The 21,872-nt window shown below is 44.5% G+C and overlaps 1 protein-coding gene across 5 annotated transcripts in view; it reads left to right on the forward strand.

The window, feature by feature from the left end:
* FGF16 (fibroblast growth factor 16) overlaps positions 1 to 21,872 on the forward strand; it is a 42,062-nt gene that overhangs the window by 1,510 nt on the left and 18,680 nt on the right. Inside the window, exons 2-4 of one of the 5 annotated variants that reach the window (XR_015729660.1) lie at positions 6,674 to 6,777; positions 10,123 to 10,999; positions 18,274 to 19,242. Coding sequence is in view for 3 of the 5 variants with exons in the window: in XM_034435154.3 (XP_034291045.2) it covers positions 6,674 to 6,777; positions 10,123 to 10,368 (350 nt within the window). In the remaining 2 variants the exon portion in view is untranslated. Of the gene's footprint in view, positions 1 to 6,673; positions 6,778 to 10,122; positions 11,087 to 18,273; positions 19,243 to 21,872 lie in introns of those variants that run through there. The other 4 variants (XR_015729659.1, XM_034435155.3, XM_034435154.3 and 1 more) reach the window with 4 other exon arrangements.

The raw sequence follows: 21,872 nt of genomic DNA on the forward strand, positions 1-21,872 counted from the left end.
TAGGGCCTAGCTATCTCCGAGACCGCCTGCTGCTACCAACGACCTCCCATCGACCCGTGTGCTCCCACAGAGAGGGCCTCCTCGGGGTGCCATCAGCCAGACAATGTAGGCTGGTGGCCCCAGGGGGAGGGCCTTCTCTGTGGGGGCTCCCACCCTCTGGAATCAGTTGCCCCCGGAGATAAGAAGAATCCAGGACCTCAATGCCTTCCGTCGTTCCCTGAAAACCTATCTTTTTCAGCAAGCGGGGTTGGCTTAAGAAGAAATTTTTAAAATTTTTAAATTCTTTTAATTAGTCTGTGATTCTTAACTTTCGGGCCAAAATTTATATATATTTTTAAATGTTTTAATATTTGTATTCTATGTTTTTTATCTTGGCTGTACACCGCCCTGAGTCCTCAGGGAGAAGGGCGGTATATAAATTGGAAATTAAAATTAAATTAAAAATTAAAGTGCTTCAGCTGCTGGTATCCAGCTACCTACATGAGAACCGCTTCTGCTTTTAAATATTATGAATTCCTGCCTCTTCCCAAGAGAGGGCGATTTGTTGTGATTGGAGGAAGAGGCGGGGGATTCGGTTAAGGGGGCAGAAGGAACCAGGTGGGACGGCCGCCTCTGCTTTCCAACCACCCTGAGTAGATCAAAGGAAGAGTATTAACTCCGGGGCTTCATCCTGGATTTTCTTGTAGGCCAAAGAAGACCACAAGACATAACTTCAGGGATTTTAATTGTACCTAAGATTAAGCTTGGTTTCAGATAAAACAATGTTTGTAAAGAACAGAGACCCCCATTTGGGGGTCAGTGGGTGTGATTGGAACCCGGGGAGAATGTTGTGGAGACGCTTACAAAATGGCAGCCTTGGGAAATGGGCCAGTCAAAGAGGCACCTTTGCCAGAAGACAAGGGGAAGATTGTCTCCCATTTCGTTGTCCAAGAAAACCTTTAGAATCTCTTTTGGGAATCAAATGAATGGTTAGAAATTCAGTGATGCCTGAGCCAGATGTTTTACGCCAGGCTAACTTCCCCTTGACCCCAACCTGAAGGAGTTTTCATATTTTGATGTAATGATAGACAAAACAATTCAAAGAAGATCGGCTAAATCCTTGCCATCTGTCTTGCCTTGCCCAGATCCAGCCATCTGTTAAGAAAAGGAAGTAGGTCAGGTGTTAGCCTAGGCAACCTGCTGCCTGCTTTTCCACGAGGGATCTGGGAAGGGACCCCTCAGCCAGGAAAGCAGGCTTGGAGACACCCAGCCTGGCCTTTACGCTTGGTAGCCGCAGAGTTCTGGGTTCAGATTCTCTGTGAAGATGAACAGATGTGCTTATAAGTAAGTGGAAGAAGAAGGAGGAGGAAGAGGAACCTGCAGGAAGATTCTTGCAGGGAGTTGCCTATCTGGCTAGCAGGACAGAGTTGGAGAGGCTGAGGCTGCTCAGAACAGCACTTCCATTTCTCCTCGTGCTGAAGTCGGATTAGTCCTTAGCCCTGCATTGCAGGGCAGGTAGCTCTCCACTCCAGCCAGCTGCTCTTGATTGCAGGATCAAACAGCACCATGTTGGACCAAGATGGGAAAACGCCTCCTGCCCTCTGGGCTTTCTGGGGCCAATGAGCCCTGAAAGTCGAAAGAGACAATCTTGGCTTTCTGGGCATAAGGAGACGGCATGCCAAGCCACCACTGAGCAAGAGAGCGACCGGAATGAGGTGGGATTTGGCCTAGAAGCTGTCCCACAGATCAGCGTTTCTCTTTATGACCGGTGGACTGCAACTCCAAGAATTTCCCAGCCAGAATGGAATTCTAGGAGCCGAAATCCCCAATTCTTAAAGCACACTAGCTGGGGAATTCTAGAAGCTCAAGTCCAGCGATTTTAAAGTTGCTGAAGTTGAGAAATGCTACTGGAGACAGTGGCTCTATAGAGCTGTAGAGGTGACTTTGATGTGTCTCTCAAGGGACCATTTATCACAGAGGATCGGACTTCACCTAGGCACTGCTGGTGGCCGCATTTTCTAACCCAGTGGTTATGTAGACTGGAAGGATTGGAAGGGATCTTGTACAGCAACCCCACCAATGCAGAAATCCACTTGCTGGGCCAGGGGGGAAATGCATTGCAGCCCTCTTTTATTTCCTGATACCTGGCCATTTCAAAGTTGGGGGACTTTTTAAAAGTCAACATGCTACTCTTTTGAAGCAGTTTATCCTCCTAGGGGATTTTTTCCCCATGTTTTAAACATAAAGTTTCTGTTGCTAGTTAATGCAGACTTTTTTTTGAGCAATTTTTTTTAACTGAATGCAGGACAGACTGATTGTGTTAGAAAACCAGGAAGAAGCTGTCCCCAAAATATAAATGACTGGCAGATCTTTGAAATGGGAAATTGTTGCTTGGACAGAATACCGATGGAGAAGCTGGGGTGAAGTTGCCCTCCTTAGATTTTCTTCAATTAACAAAGTTGGAAGGTACCTTGTAGGTCATCTAGTCCAACCCACTGATCTTATTGTGGCCTTTCTTGTGGCCATCCTTGCCCCATTGTTGGAGGGCAGAGTTGGCTCTCCTGGAGGAGGAAGTGCAGGGGAGATGCCAAAACCCAAGTGAAAATAAGGGAAGCTTGGTTGTCTCTGGGCAAGACCTCTCGGGGAACTTCAACCAGTGGTGGTGGAAGCAGAAGCCGGCCAGACGGTTGGTATCATTTATATGTCTCTGCGAAGTAACAGTACAACGCATAGACATACAATGATCCTGCAAGGCGGGCCAGGGGTATGGCTCCATTCGGTGAGATAAAGGCTGAAGCTGAGCTCACCTGGACAGTGGACAGCAGGAGTTAGCTTTGAGCAAGGAGGAGCGTTGACCAAGACAAGCTCCTTTGTGACTCAGCACGGAGAATAAAAAACGGGGGCTGAAAGTCCCCTCCGCCATGCCTTTCTCCTGGCAGACCTTCAAAGGCAGCGGGTGATCGAGGCGGCTGGTGGGGGGCTTTGAAACACAAGAAGGCTTTTGGCAGAAGCAAATTTCTGGGAACACGTTTGGTGAAGCGGTGTGTGTGTGTGTGTGTGTATTCATGTTGCTAGTGCTGCCTTGTCCTTCTCATCCATGCACAGAAAGGGGTTTGTGCCAGCACTGGTCTTCGTTCCCCAGACCTGAACAGAAGGGCTCCTCTTTTTGCCTGAGAGCCCAATTTCTTGCTTGGGATGAGAATTTCTGAGTTTGCTGCAGCCCTGATCCATGGTGGAAGGAAGCTATGGGGCCGTGTGCTTGAGTTCCTCTTTTCTCCTGGAGCCCCTCTGCTGCTGGGAAGATTCCCCCCCCCAAAATCCCTCCAGCGTTAACATGCAGCCCCTGTGCACCTGTTTCCAGGCAGCTGTTGGGTGGGGGGTGGGTGTTGAAAGTTTAGCTCTGCAGATCTGAGTACAACATGCAGCTTGTTCAGGAGCCCCACAGCCAGGGCCTCCTGCCATCCCCAGCTCGTAGGAGGAGAGACAGGTGCAAGCGGCTGGCCGGCCGAAGTCGTCACGAAGCGATTGTCTTCGTGCCAGGACAATGACTGGCAGCTGTGGGGGAAGCTGAGAGAGAGAGAGAGACGGGTTTTCCAAACCTCAGGAATTCCAGAAGCCAATCTGGAGAGGCTCCAAAGAAGAAACGCAGTCGCTGGCTGCAGGAGGAAAGAGCAAGGAGGGCTTGGGAAGCAAACCCCACTTGGCCACCAAAACCACGAGAAAGTGGATTCTTGATCCTCGCCCAATAGCCACGCCCAGAGCTGCAAAAGCTTTAAAAGGCACCTAAGCTGACTTTGATTTGGCTGCTGAATGTTGCAAACCCCTAGGAATCGGCCTTTCCCTCCAGGAAGTCTGCAGGGTGTGGTCAAAAAAGACAAGATGGCAGCTGATGGTGATGTTGAAGCTCGGCCTGTTTTTGATGTCCAAACAGGTGGAGAGCTTTGATCACACCATCACAGTCACCATCTGGGCTTTTTTGACCAGACCCTGCGGAGACCTCGGTTTTCCTTCTTTCATCTAAAGCAGGGGGATCACAAACTCAAGGCCCTCAGGGTGCTTAGATCAGGCCCACGGGGCCGCCCTGGAAAGAGCGAAGGACCGGCCTGCGGTGCCTCTGCCAGTGAAAACGGGCTCCCGACCTCCGTTTTCGTTGGCAGAGAGTTGCAGGAGGCCATCCCAGCCGAAAACGGAGATTGGGAGATTGGGAGCCCGTTTTCGCTGGCAGAGCACTCGGGCCACCACAGGCGCCCCTGACACGAGTGACGTCAAGCTGCCATGCCCACCCTGGCCACACCCAACCCGGTCCCCCGAGGCCACACACAACCCTGATGCGGCCCTCCATGAAATCAAGTTTGACGCCCCTGCTCCAAAGCCTCTTGTGGGCGTGACATTCTCCCATTGGGATCTAGAGTCTCAGTCACCGAGGTTGGCAATCGATGAGGCCGACTCTGATTTCTCTGCGGATTTGGATTAGGACCTTCAGAACCTCCCCCAAAACTTGGAGCAGGTTACAATATAGGCTGAATAGACCAATGTTGCCCAGAATGATTTCAGAAAAAATGGAGAAGAAATTGTATGTATGGGATTGTGTGTGTAAAAATGCTCCCAGCAATGGAAGTAGCAGACGGGGGTTCCTTCCCTGGGCACCATCCAATAAGGGTTTAGGGTGCTGTTCAGTCACCCAAGAGCAACCAGGATTGAGAGAAGATAGGGAACGTTCAGATCTTCATTAGTTGGACTCTGCAGTGTTTCAGTTTCAGAAGCCAAGGAGTGCTTCAGAGCATGAAGGAACGGAGGCCGCTCCATCCACACCTATTTAAAGCAGCCGCATCTTTTCCCAGGATCGCAGTCTCACACTGTCAACTTATCCTTCAGTGCTAGGATAGGATTTTGAAACTGCCTTTCCAGATTTGGACCAAGTGCAGTGGCCATCAGAACTGGAAACGGGTGCTATGTGGACATTTCCACCTGCCCCAAAGTTCTTTCATGCCTTCAGAGGTGAAGTTCAGCTCTGCTTTCTAGTGTGACTACAAACAACAAACACTTTGATGCTTGTTGAAAGACAGGAGTTCCCTCTGTGAAACAAGGCAACTCAGGTAATCGGAGCTGTTCCGTGACAGTAAGGCAATGGCTGGCATGGTTTAAAGTCCAAAAGGTGGCTTGGAATGAGGTTATAATAATGGATTCCACACTTGCAGTGGGTTGGCCGATGATTCACAAGGTCTCTTCCGATCCTGATATTCTATGATTCTGTCACCTACCAAGGATACATTTAGCCTGATGACATCCTTGTTTGCACAGGGATTCTTGTGATTGGATCATGAATGTGAAAGCCTCATTGTAATCTCTCCTGTAGTATATTGTATTAAGTCCTTTCCAAGTAGTACTCAAAAACCTTAGAGCTTGCAAAGGGAAGATGGAAATGGAATCTAATGATGGTCTGACGAATGGCTGGACATCCTAGAAGCTCTGCAAATAAAATCAACGCTTCCTCATTTTACTCTTTGAATAATTACCTCCTTTGCCAATTTTTCTGGAGTTGGCCTGTCATGAGCTTCCGTTGATACAGTTAGATGCTTTTACAGTCCGATGTTCTTTATTGGCCCTTGACATGATGGTAAACTAATTCCTTAACTCAAAGTTTAGTAATTTCATTCTTACAAGTGGGAGGTTCTGGGCTGAGATTCTCTACTGTCTGTAAAGTCAGGGCGTTTTCAGTGGTCTACAACAAGATTGGAGGAAGAGGGTAGTAGAGTGAACCCTAGATATTTCCTCCAGTGACGAGATTCATGACTCATCTCTGTGCTTCACTGCTGAAAAGATATTTGGACAGCACTCCGGTTGTTATCGAAGTGCTCTGGGCAGGTTCCACGTCATTGCAATTCCTGACATTTATCGAAATCCAAGAAAACGGGGAGAGGGAGAGGAGCTCTGGGCTTCCAGAAGAGTGTCATTTTGTGCTTGTTGGTGAAAGGATGGGGGGGGGTGTTTGCCTCTCCTCATCATACTCTGTTTAGAGGAGCCCTATATATAAAATGCAGGCTATAGACAATATACTTGCAGATAAGCTGAGAATTTTAGGTGCTAATAAACACACCCCAAATTTGATTCGGCTTATCCGTGGTTGGGCTTATCACAGATACAGTAATATCTTGTATATACAGTATTCACATTTATATCTGCAGATATGCCAAATCTCAATTTTTTAAAATCAAAACATCCTGGAAAATGCAGGTTGGCTTATCCGTGAGTGGTACTTTTTTCATTTTGATTTAAAATTTGAGGCTCTGTTATCTAGGGATGGGCTTGTACAAGAGTATATATGTTAGCCTGTCTCTTTCCCGGGTTTCATTTCTTCAAAGGCTCAGCCTCCCCCTGGTTTTTGCTGAATGCTCAGACTGGTGCATGCCAAGCATGGTGCAAATGTGATGGATCATTTCTTGAATGTCAAGGAGTTGACTGTATTGGAGCCCTCTGTGATGTTTAACTTGTCACCTTCCTTCTTTGCATATGCAAGGTTTCCCAATTGAAAGGACTGCGTCCACACCCCTGAGGAGATAGTAGGGCTGGGTCTGTAAGATCTCCAAGGTGATATGGCTAGGAAAGTTCGTTGCTCAAGAAGAGCGAAGTTTTTTCTCCCTTTTTCATTCTTCAAGTAACTCTGGTGTTTTTTTGTTTTTTTATCTTTTTAAAGGAATTTTGGAGTTTATAAGTTTGGCTGTAGGACTGGTTAGTATCCGTGGAGTGGATTCTGGCCTTTATCTTGGAATGAATGAGAGAGGGGAGCTGTACGGATCGGTAAGTATAATGATTACAACCTTCTGACTTTATCAGAATTTGATATTATTCAGAATGACCTCCCTTAAATGACCTTGATCTGTTGGCCATTTGGATGATTCTAAGCAATAGGACAGCTGGTGCGTTTATGGCCCTGGCAAGAGCCACGAGCTGCAGGCACCTTTTCTTGAGAAGGAGAAAGATAATATATAGCAAACACCAAGATCAAAATTGCAAAAAAGAATTCCAGACTAAATTGCAAAGGTCCAGAGCCACAATGGAGATGATGTAACCCCTTTCGGCCTCACCTTGTATGGAAGGCTAGACTTTGAGCGGCATCAAAGTTTATTATAGCTTTCCTTCCCAGGAGCCAGTGTCTTGGCTGCAGTCCCCATCTGCGGTGATCTTGGAGCCGAGGAAAATAAAATCTGTCACTACCTCCATTTCTTCTCCATCTATTTGCCAGGAATTGAGCAGGACGGATGCCATGTTCTTAAATTTTCTTAATGTTGAGTTTCAAGCCAACTTTTACACTCTCCTTCTTCACCCGCATCAAGAGGCTCTTTAGTTCCTCTTCACTTTCTGCCATTAGAGTGGTATCATCTGCATATCTGAGGTTGTTGATATTTCTCCCGGCAATCTTAATTCCAACCTTTGATTCATCTGGTCCTGCCTTTCTCATGATGTGCTCTGCATATAAATTAAATAGGCAGGGTGACAGTATGCAGCCTTGCTGGACTCCTTTCTCCATTTTGAACCAATCAGTGGTTCCATGTCCAGTTCTCACTGTTGCTTCTTGACCCGTATGTAGGTTTCTCAACAGATAAATAAGATCTCTTTGAGAATTTGCCACAATTTGTTGTGATCCACACAATCAAAGGCTTTAGCATAGTTAATGAAGCAGAAGTAGATGTTTTTCTGGCACTCCCTAGCTTTCTCCATGATCCAGCGTACGTTGGCAATTTGATCTCTAGTTCCTCTGCCTCTTCAAAATCCTGCCTGTACGTCTGTTAGTTCTCGATCCACATACCGCTGGAGCCTAGCTTGTAAGATTTTGAGCATAACATTGCACTCATGTGAAATGAGTGCAATGGTGCGATAGTTTGAACATTCTTTGGCATTGCCCTTCCTTGGAATTGGAATGTAAACTGACCTTTTCCAATCCTGTGGCTACTGTTGAGTTTTCCAAATTTGCTGGCAAATTGAGTGTAGCACTTTTACTCCATCGTCTTTTAAGATTTTGAATAGCTCAGCTGGGACACTGTCTCCTCCACTAGCTTTGTTGTTGCTCAGATTTCCTCAGGCCCATTTGACTTCACATTCTAGGATGTCTGGCTTGAGGTCCGTGACCAGCCCATCATGATTATCGGGAACGTTAAGCTCATTCTTGTATAGTTCTTCTGTGTAATTTTGCCACATGAGCCTTCCCATTCGGGTATTACAGCATTAGTGGCAACCACTACCCCTGTGCCCCCAGGTGGGGCAGGAAGGGTCATGTGACTTCAAAACAAGAGAGGGGGGTAGCCATCTCTGTTAACAACCCAAAGTCTGGGGACATTTAGCCCTTTGAATGTGAGCAGATATCTCCCACACCTGCCTCCTGCTTCTCCCAGAGTATCTTTTGGCAGGAGAGATTAACAGGGTACCAAGTCCGAGGTGGGATCCTCAGACCTGCCCTCACCACAGGCTTTCTCAGTGGGGAAACCACCTACGCTGCCTTTCCTCCTCATTGTCCAAGAAGTGACCCCTTTGAGTTGGTTTCTCCAGATGAGCTTTCCTGCTGATCTGTCCAGCTCTCTCCCACGTGAAGTTAACTAACATGAATTATATTCCCTTGATGGAGGGCATGTCCACCCTCCCATTTTTGTTGGTGCCTTGTGGTCCTAGGGACACCACCCCTGGCCTAGCCAAGAAGGGTATTACTGAGCAGCCAACCCCAAGGTTCCTCTGGAGCTTCCATCTCTTCTGGCCCAAGGAGGGCAATGCCCTGGAAGGGTGGAATTTGACCTCCGCCCATTCAGCAGAGACCACGGCTGCTCTAGGCCAGGGGGAGTACTGAGGTCTGAGTGTTGGCTTTGAGTTGCCCGCTCCTTCCTGTGCCCTGCTCTGATGCCCCATGTTTTAGTGGGACCCCAAATTGGCAAATGGAGGAGAATACATCCTAAGGTTTACTCTAAGGCAGTGTTTCTAAGGCTGGGGGATTCTGGCAGTTGAAGTCCACCCATCTTCAAGCTTCCAAGGTTGAGAAACACTGCTCTAAGGGCAGAACTAGGACATCAGGTTCACATTCAACCTGCAGCACCAACTTTACATTTCAATAATGTAACAAGCGCCTGTTTATATCGTAAGATTCTGAAGGCAAATGACACCCACATCCCACCCTCCTGTTTTTGGGGGTGCTGAAGAACAAAAGGAAAATCAATCCACCCAGGGCAAAAGCCCAGGATCTGTTAAGGGGAGCCAGGATATTTTGGTCAATGTCCAATAATAAAACAAGTTGGAATAGAATATAAACAATCACACAGATATAATATAATATAAAATATAACATCAAACACAAAGTCTTTAAAATAAAGCTAATACTAAATAATTAATCAAAATTGAATAATGTGAGTGCAAGGGCTCAGTTTCCATACTTTCACAAGCAGCTAAGCAGTTGTCCCTTTGGGGCTTGGTGGACCCATAATAGTGTTTAAAAACAACAATTCCTTACAGTTAAATATTCACACAGCGTAAGTTGCTCCTTAGTTATTTCTTTGATCCTGTCTCTGGAGCACTCTAGTGCAACTTGAAAAATAGACAACTTCCGGAATGGGAGGGCAGCCCCCAAAGGAGGGCAACGAAGCGGCTTCATCATCTCCAACGGAGGCATATCGTTGCCATTGTTCAGGGTGCCTGAGCAAAGCAGATGCCAGCTTCTAAGACCACAGAAGCAGGGATCATAGATCACAATAAGCCAAGGGATTTCTAACCACAAATTGCTGCGTAAGCCACTTTGGGCTGGGTTTACACAACATGCAAAGCCAGAAGTTTAGAAACCATAGGAGTTGTGTTGGCCTTTGTGCCATGTAGGGTTTATTGTCGGCTTCCATTCCTTCAGGATGAAACATACAAATTGACATTGGGATGGGCTAATTTTTTGCACAGAACTGCAATAATCCAACAATAATCAGCCCTAATACACGAAGTTCTGGTGAACAAGAGAAAGAGAAAATGTAATTGTCCATCTTGATCCTCTAAGAAGGAGGTCCAGATAGAAGTCACTCAGTTATTAGTCATCCTTGGGTTGAGTCAGGGGGATTTTTCCCTTTATCGGGATCGTTTTTCATGTCTCTTTTGTTTCCTTCCCACCTCCTGCTCACACAGAAGAAGCTCACACAGGAGTGTGTTTTCCGCGAGCAATTTGAAGAAAACTGGTATAACACCTACGCCTCGACCCTCTACAAGCACATGGACTCTGAGCGGCAATATTACATTGCTTTGAACAAAGATGGATCTCCCCGAGAAGGATTCAGGACTAAGAGACATCAAAAATTTACTCATTTTTTACCCAGGCCGGTAGATCCTGCTAAGATACCTGCTGTGTACAGAGACCTTCTGCGCTACAGGTGATACTCCCTGCAGCTTGAGAACAAATATGAAGGCCCATGATTGTGTAACATATATACATGTACACAGTTGGGTTTCCAAGTTTTTGCTGGAGCACTATAAGCCTATGCATTTCATCCCTTCTGCAAGCCTAGTTAACCCGTAGAGAAGCCCTGGCCTCGGATCCCTTGGCTTTCAGAGAAGGGTATAACACAGGTGGATTTCGTCTCCAGGGAGCGCGACGGGATGGGGCAGAGCCTGGAACCCTACATAGGATCGCTTTCTAATTACATGCACAATTTGGTGGGCTAGGAAGAGGAAGCAGATCAGACTGAGCAGAAGAGATGGGTGTTCGACAACCACCAGCAACATTGATCCTAGGCCATGGAACCAGGCACAGAAGAATTCAGAAATAATTTGCATTCTGCTCAAAAGCTCGCTTGCTTGCTAAACTGGCCCTTTGCAACTTGGCAGATGGTGGTGATCCGAAATCCGAGAACTCGTGGACTTGCATGGTAGTAAAGGGAAGAATCCAACTCTGTGGGATGTTTGGCTCCTCAGGAAGGCGTGTGTGAATGTGGCTTTTTCTGTGCAAGCACACACTTCGGCCTGCTTGCGTTTCCTTCCGTTGGAGTCCGATGGTAGAAAGCAGGAGGTGAGGTCAAAGAACGAGCATTTTGAAGATGTAAACACAATACTGTTCATAAGGACAAATCTATTTATAAAGTGTATATTGTATTTATTTTATATATTTATTTATTTCATATATATATATATATATATATTATTTTTAAAATGAGAGATATGATGGCCCAACTTTCTTCAGAAAGAATGAGGTCCTACTGATGTAGGCAAAAGTGGGAGGGGGGGCTTTAAAGAGCTTTATTAGCAATAAAATGTCTTTATATATTGCAGGTGGCTTATTAATTTATTGTAATCATACTGATTCATAATTTAAGATTTAAAACCATGAATGTGGTACCGACTTACAATTACAGAAAGCCTCCGAGGGTAAGTGATGGAGAGAGGCTTGGTGGGTGCTTCTGCAGAGGTTGGATTGTCTGCCAATCTAGCCCCATTCAGTTGCTATCCTACACCCAAAGTGGCGAGTTTAGAATTGTAGCCAAAACTGAATTAAATTTATGGCAACTCCATTCACCTCATATAGGAAATCTGTTTTTGAGTGGCTTAGAATTTGCCCCTCTAAGGAAAAAAGAATCTTGGTTTTCTCCAGGTTAACAATTGGGTCATTCTCACACCTGGAGAACATGAGGGGGAAGCCCAGAGCTTCCCCGTGTGGTATTGGATTACAGTTCCCAGCATGCTAAACCGGTGAGGCTGCTGGGATTCTGGAGGGCAACCAGTTCCTGGAACCCTGCCCTGAAAGACGGCAAACATCCAACCACAAGCTAGTGTGGCATTTTCTATTAAGAATTTTTCCTCATATAACCCATTCCCAGGACATCTCTACTGCCATTGTAGAACAGGCTCAACTCTCCCAGCATTCTTCTTGCTACCAGTCTTAGACCGACAAGGACATAAGACGGAATAGGAATTTCTCCATAGACTTCATAATTGCAAGATTGGTGCCTGGGCCTCTTTCTGCTCAGGATGCCTCTCCCATCCTGATGTTTTCCTCTAGCCACCATGAGGGTGAAGTTAGCGATCTTTGATGGTACTGGGTGGTACTGACGGTACTATCCTAGGCTGCCCTTAGCTGGGTTTGGATGCTAAGTAGGATGCGACTCGCTTGGCATGGATTGGGAGGGCAGTGTTTTTTTCACCTTGGCGTATGGACTTTCATTCCCAGAATTCAGTTTGAGAGTTGAAGTCCTCACATCTTAAGGATGCCAAGATTGAAAAATTCTGCTCTAGGGAAACACGGCTGTCGGCTCGCCTGAGAAGGCAAAAACAAAGCAGAAGAAGGCAAACTGCCATTGTGCCATTGCCAAGAAAACAATATAACCATGCCAGGAAAGATTTGTATAATCATTTTAGAAGAGTTTTAGATTTCAGTCCGTTTCCATTTGGTTCCTTCTCTGGGCCCTGGGCATGTAACTATTTTCTGATCAAATTATTATCCCCTACTTATTTTTTGACTGTAACAGAATTAAGTGGTTTAAATGATACTGTGGTCCTATCTTTTTTGACTGAGAGTCATTCAGATGGATTACGTTCTCTTTGCATCATCATAGCCTTCAGTCATACTTAACTGGAAGAAATAGGGGATTGAAATCTCACACATCTGGAAAATACCCATTAAGAAAAGGACTGTTTTAATCTCTTCTTGAGTGCAATCTGGAATTCTCCTTGTTTTCCACTTTGATGATATCCCTAAAACGGGCTGGGGGAATGCTGGGGTCAAGATGAAATAATGTTTTAGGCAACGAAAAAACATTATCTAGTGTCCTGTAAATAATTCACTACATATGTGTTTATTTTTTTACCTTTAAACTTCCACTTACTCCTCTCAGGGGGAAAATCTGCAGAGAAACACACCCAACTTTATAAATGCTGAATTTAAGGTTTCAGTTGAGCTTTGGCCAGCCCTGCTACATTTTGACAATAATAGCCTTGTGTAAGAGCATGCCCTAAATTGTTTTGATCCTTTGTCATAATATGGATGCTCCGACCATGATCTTGAATAGATGAACCATGTCATTCCCCACCATTTTGAGATAAGAAACACCCCAACACCATAGTGGAGGATCTAAAATAGACCAGGCAAAATCTCACACTCTTCAAAAATATCACTAAAAATCCTGGCTTTACTCAAGTAATCTGGCCACAGCAAGAAGATCCTAAGGGTGGAGTAGATCTGTTCCCTGGGATCTTCCACCTCCCTTGTGCTCTGGAGGAGACTCTGCTTCAAAGGGGGTGTTTAGGTTAATGAAAAAGGCTCCTGGCTTAGTAACTTGAGTGAAGTGGCTTTGTAACTTACTTTTTAAAGTTTAATAAATGCACATTTAATAGTATATCAGGATATGCTCCATTTTCAATTCGCTAGGGACTTTTTGAAAGTGTATGAAATGTACACAAAGGCTTTGGCATTGCAGCTCTGGAGGTAATGAACAAGTCCTAATGCAGCAGACACACAAGGATTCCAGCTGGAACTCCCTGCCCTAAATTGACCTCCAAACTCCTCTTTAATAATGTTTTAGAGCTTAGTTAAATCGCAAAACTATTTCACATAAATGTAATTCCCAAACACAGCAAATGCAACAAGCATCTTGCTTGAAAATCTATAGTGCAGTGATGGCTAACCTTTTGGTCATCGCGTGCCACAAGCGGGGGGAGTGAGGGGTGGTGGTGGTCGCATGCGTGCTCACACCCATAATTCTATGCGCCCCGCCCCTTGGCATGCATGCATGACCCCCCACATCCCCCTGCTTTTGGCACGCGATGGCATGGTGGGCCCAGCAGGCCTGTTTTTCGCTCTCCCCAGGCTGCAGAGCCTTTCTAGGAGCCTGGGGAGGGTGAAAACGGCCTTCCCCACCCTCCGGAGGCCGGAAACAGTGTGTTTCCTGACTTCCAGTGAGCCCAGAAGGCCCGAAAATGAGCTGGCCGGAGTTGAGCTCACGTGCCCACCAATATTGCTCCGCGTGCCACCTGTGGCACCCGTGCCATAGGTTCACCATCATGGCTATAGTGGATTTATGGCAACTTTAAAATCCTTGATAGCAAGTGAACAGCTTTTGTTCAACTACACATCAGAGATGTCCCACACTTATTTTTTATGTCTTGATTCTAATTTGATCAGGTGGATAAATGTAATACAGGATACTTATATGTAGTATTGCAAAACACTCAATAAAACTCAACTGTTGTAAGACAAAGTCATCTTTTTTCAATCAGATAGTCATACTTCATTGTAGTATGATTCTGGTCATAGGCTGATGGTTCATGAAACCATAAAACAAATGTTCACGGATGCTTGTTTCATGAAAGAAAATAAGGAACTTCTGAGAACAAATGCAGGCAACCCATCTCAAAAGTAAATAAAGCATTTCTGTCTACTAAGTTGAATTTAATTCCTTCTGTGCACTGATGCAGTTACTATCGGTGAGATACAGATACTATTAAATTATGGGAAATCTCTTAATCCTGATGGCTATTCTTTTGCATAGCATAGAATCTTTTTTTAGCCTATATTGTTAGAGATTTATATAATCATGCTTTTTTGAATAAAATATTCCCAGCTTCCTTTGTGAGGCTTACATAACCACAATTGTGAAAGTTATTAGGGTTTCTGCCAACTGTGTACAATTTCATTCAATTTCCTTGTTAAATCTGGTGGAGAAAATTTGGATCTGTCCATCCAGGGCAATCTGATTTCCTAAAAAAAAATAATAATCTGGATTTTAGGAAAGCATTTGATACAGTTCCACATAATGAGCTCATAAAAATGTTGTTCAGGCTAGGACTTAACCACTGGGGGGTTCAGTGGGTAGGACATTGGCTCAGGGATGGGTCCCAGTGTGTGACGGTTAATGGGGCTCTGTCTGAACAGAGACCAGCCACAAGCGGTGTACCACAAGGCTCAGTCCCTAACGCTGTTCTGTTCAATGTGTTTGTGAGTGATGTAACAGAAAGATTGCAAGGTAAGGTTTGTCTTTTTGCTGATGACACAAAGGGGTGTAATAGAGTTGACATTTCTGGGAGTATTCGTAACATGGAAAAAGATTTGCCATTGCTGGAAAATTGGTCAATGCTGAAGTCCATGTATACAATGTCCACAGCATTTTGCTGGTCCATTAATTTAGTCGCTTCGTCAAAGAATGCAATAAGATTTGTCTGGCATGATCTGTTTTTTGACAAAGCCATGTTGGCTTCCAGTAATAGCTTTGTTTCTAGGTGTTCACAGATCCGTTGCTTGATTATTGGACTGTCCTTTTATTTAATCCCAAAGAGGCCATTAGCATCAAAAGTCCTAAAAGGAAGAACATCTTCTTTCTCTCTGAAGCTCCTTGTGCCAAAGGAAGAGGAAGCAGACACCAAAAATGCCAGCAAATCTTAAAAAGCCAACACCACCCAGGTATGACCATCAAAGTTCAGTTGTCCTAGTAGTTGTCTGCTGGGATAGACGTTTGGGAGATGTTCTGTAATTCAGACAGCTTTTTCCAACCTTGGGCACTCCAATTATATGGAAGGTACAATAGAGCTGCACCCCTGGTGATCCAAGTGATGCTGTTGCAGATGCATACGAAGCCAGAATTGAGAAGACAGCAACAGACCGTAAGTGCCGCCTCTGCAAAGAAGCTAATAAAGTAGTGGATTACCTCTTGGCTGTGGCAAGAAGATTGCAGAGACTGACTACAAACAACAGCATGATAAAGTAGCAACAACGGTGCATTGGAAGATCTGCAAGAAATACCATTTGCCTACAAACAAGAACTGGTGGGACCATAAAATAGAGAAATGCTCTAGGATTTTAGAATTCAAACCAACAGACTATCAGCCACATTATATCCGAGACTTGGAACTGGCAAGAAGACAAAAAAATCTGGATAGTGGACATGGCAGTATCTAAAGAGAGAGAGTGGGATAGAAGAGAAAGACCTGGAGAAGATAACAAAATACAAACAGCTGCAAATAGAAATAGAATGACTGTGGCAAAAGAAAGCAAACAGTACCAATAGTAATAGGCCCCTTGGATACAATCCCAAAATAATTGGAGCACCACTTGAATTCCACTGGCATTGACAAATTCACCATCAGTCAACTGCAAAAGACAGCTTTACTTGGAATACCTTATATCCTGTGATGATCTCTGTTAACACCATCTAACATCTACATTTGTTTATCCCAGGTTCTTGGGAACGATTCAATTGGCGAACAAAAATGCCAAATCCAGTCTGAACATCTGGCTGACTGTAAACAAACCATCATCACCATCATCATCAATATTGATCGATTGTACTTGCCAACATCTCGGGGGGCAGAGGACTTGACATCTCAGGAGGGCAGCAGTTGCACGAGGTCTGGGGTTGGGTGTAGGAGAGGTGCTCTCTGCTGCCTCGTAACTATCGGTGCCGCAAACTGGTTGAATGGGATGATGGAGTTGATGACTTCCAGGCACTGTTGTACTGTGGCATGGGAGAGAGCATCTGCCAAAAAGATCTGCCATCTATCGGAGGGTGAAGTTAAAGCAATTGAAATATTGGTCCCACCGCACCTGTTTAGGGGACAGCTTCTAGGTTTTTGTGATCTGACCACACCTTGAAGGGGATTTTACTGCCTTCCAAGAACTGTCTCCAGATTAGGAGAGCCCATCGGACCACATAGGCTTCCTTCTCCCAGATGGCCCAGCGCCTCAGACAATTTGCAGGACATGAAGATACAGGGTTGCAGTTCTCCCTTGTCATTTTTCTGGAATAGGACCGTTCCTACAGCCACATGGCTGGCATCTGCCTGTATTGCAAATGGTTCATCTGGGTTGGGGTGTTTCAGGAGCGGCTCCGCAACAGAGATGCTTTAGTTTTTGAATGCTGCTCGGCACTCGAAGGACGAATCCAGAGGCTGCCCAGGTTTAGATTTTTCCCCTTTCCCTGTTTTAAGCAGGTTGGTGACTGGCAGAGCTATCTGGGCGAACGTAGGGATGAATTGGCAGTAGAGGTTCACAAAACCAAGGAAACTGCAGCTGCCACCTGGTTTGAGGGACTTCCCACTCCACTATTGCCTTCGCCTTGCCAGGATCCATTTCCACCCCTTCTTTCAAGATTCAGTATCCCAAGTAGTCTTAAGCTGGTTTTATAAAAGTCACACTTAGATAGCTTTGCGTAGAACTGGGCCTTTCACAATTTTTTGAGAACAGCCCTGACCAGCTTCATATGCTCCTCTGCAGTTTTGCTGTAAATCAATATATCATCCAGGTACATCAAGACCTCTTTGTACAGGTGCTCTTGCAGAACTAACTGCATGGATATGGCCAGCGCCTCCTACAGGCCAAATGGCATCACCCTGAACTGGTAGCAGTCCAAGGGGCAATTAAATGCCATCTTCCATTTGTCTCCTTCCTTGATCCTCACCCTGTAGTATGCCTCCCTGAGGTCAGATTTGGTGGAGATCCTCCCCTTTAGATATCCTAGCATGTCTCTCATTGGTGGGAGAGGTTACATATTCTCTATGCTGATACAGTTCAGACCTCTATAATCCGCACACAGTCTAAGGGACCCATTTCTCTTCTCTTTAAACAGTACTGGAGCCACCATCCTTGACTTTCCTGGCTGAATAAAATCCCTAAGTAGGTTCTTGTCTATAAACTCCTGGAGTTCCCCCACCTCTTTGGGCAATTTGATGGAGCACCATTTGTACATGATCGACATTGACAAATTCGCCATCAGTCAATTGCAAAAGTTGGCTTTACTCGAAACAGCTTCTATCCTGCGACAATATCTATAGCACCATCAAACATCCAGATGTGCCTATCTCAGGTCCTTGGTAAGGACTCAATAGGTAAATAAAAATGCCAAACCCAGTCTGAACATCTGGCTGACTGTGCAATGATCAACAACAACAATGTTAGGACTTGAACTATTGTTTTTATCAGTCCCAGACTGTGAATCGAATTTAAGATTAAACCTATAATAATAACAATAATGATAATAAAAATATCTGGAAGATGCTAATTTGGTGAGAGGTCAACTGAGTTCACCATTGTACTACTACTTCCCCATATAATTGGAAGTGTTTGGTTTAATTGGAAAGACTTTTTCATTGGAACAATAGGCTAAAATGTGTTAAATAATGCAAGTTTTACTTTATTTAACATTATATATATTAGGGTGTGTCAAATTTTTCAACTTTCAATTTCCAAACATTAGGGGTGCTCAAAAGTTGTGACATGTCTTGGGGACTGGAAAGATATTTTGGTTACTTTAATATAATTTAGATGTTCTTGGTAACTACATAAATATCGTAACTTTTCAGAACAGCAATTCTCCAGTACCATCAAAGAACATTATTCTGTGTGAAGTAAGCCGGATGGAAGATATCTTTATCATTTCACTCCAGAGAAAGGCTCAAAAACAGGAAAACCTGCTCAAGTGATTGCAGATAATCTGGTGCATTTCGTGAAAAAGAAAGGCATTGACAAAGCCTTGAAGGCCATTGGAGGAGATTCTACAATGTTAATACTGGCTGTGAAGGGGGTGCCATGCACTGGGTAGAGGTCAAGCCAGATCATCCACTCTGCTGGAGCTGACTGACTGGTCTGAAGGTGTACATGAGCCACTTTTGACATGCGAACTGACTACAGCGAAAATAAAGAAGTTCATTGACAAACCAATGCAAGTACCACAGTGGCCCTGTCCTGCCCAATCAACAGAAAGATGTGGGAAACAGGTCACAGAGGTGTAGACACAGGAGAAACATGAGGGTTATATCAGAGGCCAAGAAGCAAGTCAGTGGCTGATGTTGAAGAACGAATCAAAACAAGGCTCGATGAAACTTGTTTAAGCAGTTTTGTAACTCAGATTTCTTTCTGATGTTTTTTTTTTTTTAATTTGATTTATATGCCGCCCTTCTCCGAAGACTCAGGGCGGCTTACAATGTGCTCGGCAATAGCCTTCATTCTTTTGTATATTTATACAAAGTCAGCTTATTGCCCCCACAAACTGGGTCCTCATTTCACCTACCTTAGAAAGGATGGAAGGCTGAGTCAACCTTGAGCCTTGGCGAGATTCGAACCCTGCAGTAATTGCAGGCAGCTGGTCTTAATAAGCTTAATAACAGGGTACCTTAAACCCCTGTACTACCAAGGCTCTCTCATGTTAGTTTGTGATTGCATGAATTATTTTTTGCTTAGCTAGATAAGATTCATGCAGAATTTTTTTAAAATCTATGTAGCACTATGTGCAATTTTGAAAAAATAAAGTTAACCGTATTTGTGGGGTATAATGATCAGACGTGGATTTACCATACCAAGCTACATGTTGTGCAATTGCAAAAATAACATATTTGAATTCTTGGTGTAAAAACACACATTTTTAGAACCCCTCACTGGAAAAATTAGCAAAAATTAATTTAAAACCCAGCATCCGGGGCCTGCTAGACTCAGGCTGCACCGGGTGCCTGGTTAACCCAGCCCTGGTTGAGAAGTTAGGAATCCGCTTGAGGTGGCTGAAAGTCCCCATCACATTCTGCCAGCTAGATGGATGGGTAGCAGGGGGCATCCCAGCAACATTTATCACCGAACCCATAGAAATGCGGATGGACTCTAAGCTTCATAGTGCCCCTGGGATGGAGCGGCCCCTGGTGTTAGGGCTGGCTTGGCTAAAGAAGTGAAATCCTTAGGTAAACTGGAGAAGGGGACTGCTAAAAATTCAAACAAGTCGCCCTCCCTGGGAACATGACAGAACCTGGAAGATAACCTCCCCACAGCGGGAAATAGGAGCAGTAGTGCAGGGACGGGAAAAGGACCTCCCCTTATCCCCCAAAGAGTATCAGGATCTAAGAGAGGTATTCAGTGAAAAGGGGTCAGATGAGCTATCCCTTCACAGTCAACAGACTGTGCCATAGAGATCCTAGCCGGGACTGAATTGCCCAAGCCGAAGCTGTATTCAATGACCCCAAGAGAATTTCAATGAATTGCGGGTGTTCATTGACAAAAATCTTGCCTGTGGGATCATTCAACCGGCCCGACCACAGATAGCAGCCCCTTTGTGAAAAGAAGGATGGGATGCTTTGACTATGCATGGATTATAGAGGACTAAATGCTGTTTGCATGGAAAATGCCTGCCCTCTGCTCCTGGGCAAGGATGCAGAAATGGTCAGAGGAGGCTAGTATGAGTGGCTCTCTGTAGTACAGGTAGTTGACTATTTACAACAGTTCACTTAGTGACCATTCAAAGTTACAACGGCACTGAAAAAAGTGACTTATGACTATTTTTCACACTTATGACCGTTGCAGCATCCCCACAGTCACGTGATTTGTATTTGGATGCTTGACAACTGACTCTCATTTCCGACAGTTGCAATGTCCTGGAATCATGGGATCCTCTTTTGCGATCTTCTGACGTGCAAGGTCAATGTGGAGACCAAAATCACTTAACAACCAACATTACTAATTTAAGAACCGTAGTGATACACTTAACAAATGTAGTGAGAAAAGTCGTAAAATAGGGCAAAACTCACTTAACAAATTTCACTTACATAAACTTTGGGCTCAATTGTGGATATAAGTTGAGGACTACTTGTAGACATCAGGGAAGCACATGCGCTGTGATTTACAGGGGCCTTGACAATGTGCCAGGACATTAACCATATTTCTTAGCCAAAGTTAAATGCACCTTCTGTTACATGGGCTTTGGTGAAACATTTCTATGCTTAACCTTGTGCCAGTGAGAGATTCAGAAGAGGCACCATCAACTAACTGGGCTTTTGCCTGCACCCAGGATTGGTGTGTGTGCGCACATGTGTGAATCATGCAATCAAGCCTATTGGATAATGCAAGGGCATTACAAGCAATCCACCTCCCCAACACCGTATTATAATTTTTTTAGAAGGGGCGATGCAGTGGCTCAGTGGTTAAGACACTGGGTTTATCTGGAAAGTCGGCAGCCCAGTTTGAGACCCGAGCGTCACATGATGGGCTGAATTCCCATTATTTGCCCCGGCTCCTACCAACCTAGCAGTTCAAACACAAGCAAATGTGAGTAGATAAATAGGCACCACTTTGGTGGGAAGGTAACAGTGTTCCGTGACATCATGCTGGCCACATGACCACAGAAATGTCTTTGGACAGCGCTGGCTCAATGGCCTTGGAACAAAGAGGAGCACCACACCTTTGAGTTTGGCAACGACTAGCGGAGTAAAATTCACAGGGACTCCTAATACGAATTTTAAAATCCTGCAACACTCTCCTAAAGTGCATTTCTCTAGCGCTGGTGGAACCCAATATCTCTTAAGAGCATCAGGCAGAGAAAATCCACTACAGGTGTTTTTAGGGGGCACCTGGAAAAGAAAAAACTTTAACAGACTTCAAAATAACCAAAAAGTAAGCATGCTAACATCCTGCTCTCCAGGGGCCACAGACCCAATAAAACTATAGTGCTAATGTATCCAGTGGTGCATCTTAAACTCTGGTTCAACATTTTAATTTTACACAATATTATCTGTTTTGGGGAATAAAAAGTTGGGAAAGTCTTAGCTTCAAATTTTTTGATTGTAATGAAGTTCAAATTGTGCTGGGTGATTGTTTTTGTTTTTAAAGTGAGTTTCAAGCCAGGAAATTGTTTTATGTGCTGTTTCCTAATCTTCACAGGAGATTCACCAGGGTATTTGAGACAAATTTCTTGGTAAGGCAGGGAAAATCAATGGCAAAAGTGAGCTTTACAATATCAAAATTCTTGTTCAGAGTTCTGACCTAAATTATGCTTGTTTTTTTTTTTTAATATCCTGATTGGGGGAATAGAATGGATAAATTAATCTCTAGCTAAAACTGAAAATCTTTGGGGCCATATTTACCAATATTAATTTAAGAAAGAATGTTTAACATCCCAAAGCAGTGTTTTGAGTTTATGAGCATC

The sequence above is a fragment of the Pantherophis guttatus genome, chromosome 12, assembly GCF_059756535.1.
Source record: "Pantherophis guttatus breed Tessera chromosome 12, ASM5975653v1, whole genome shotgun sequence".
In the NCBI taxonomy this organism is placed as follows: Eukaryota; Metazoa; Chordata; class Lepidosauria; order Squamata; family Colubridae; genus Pantherophis; species Pantherophis guttatus.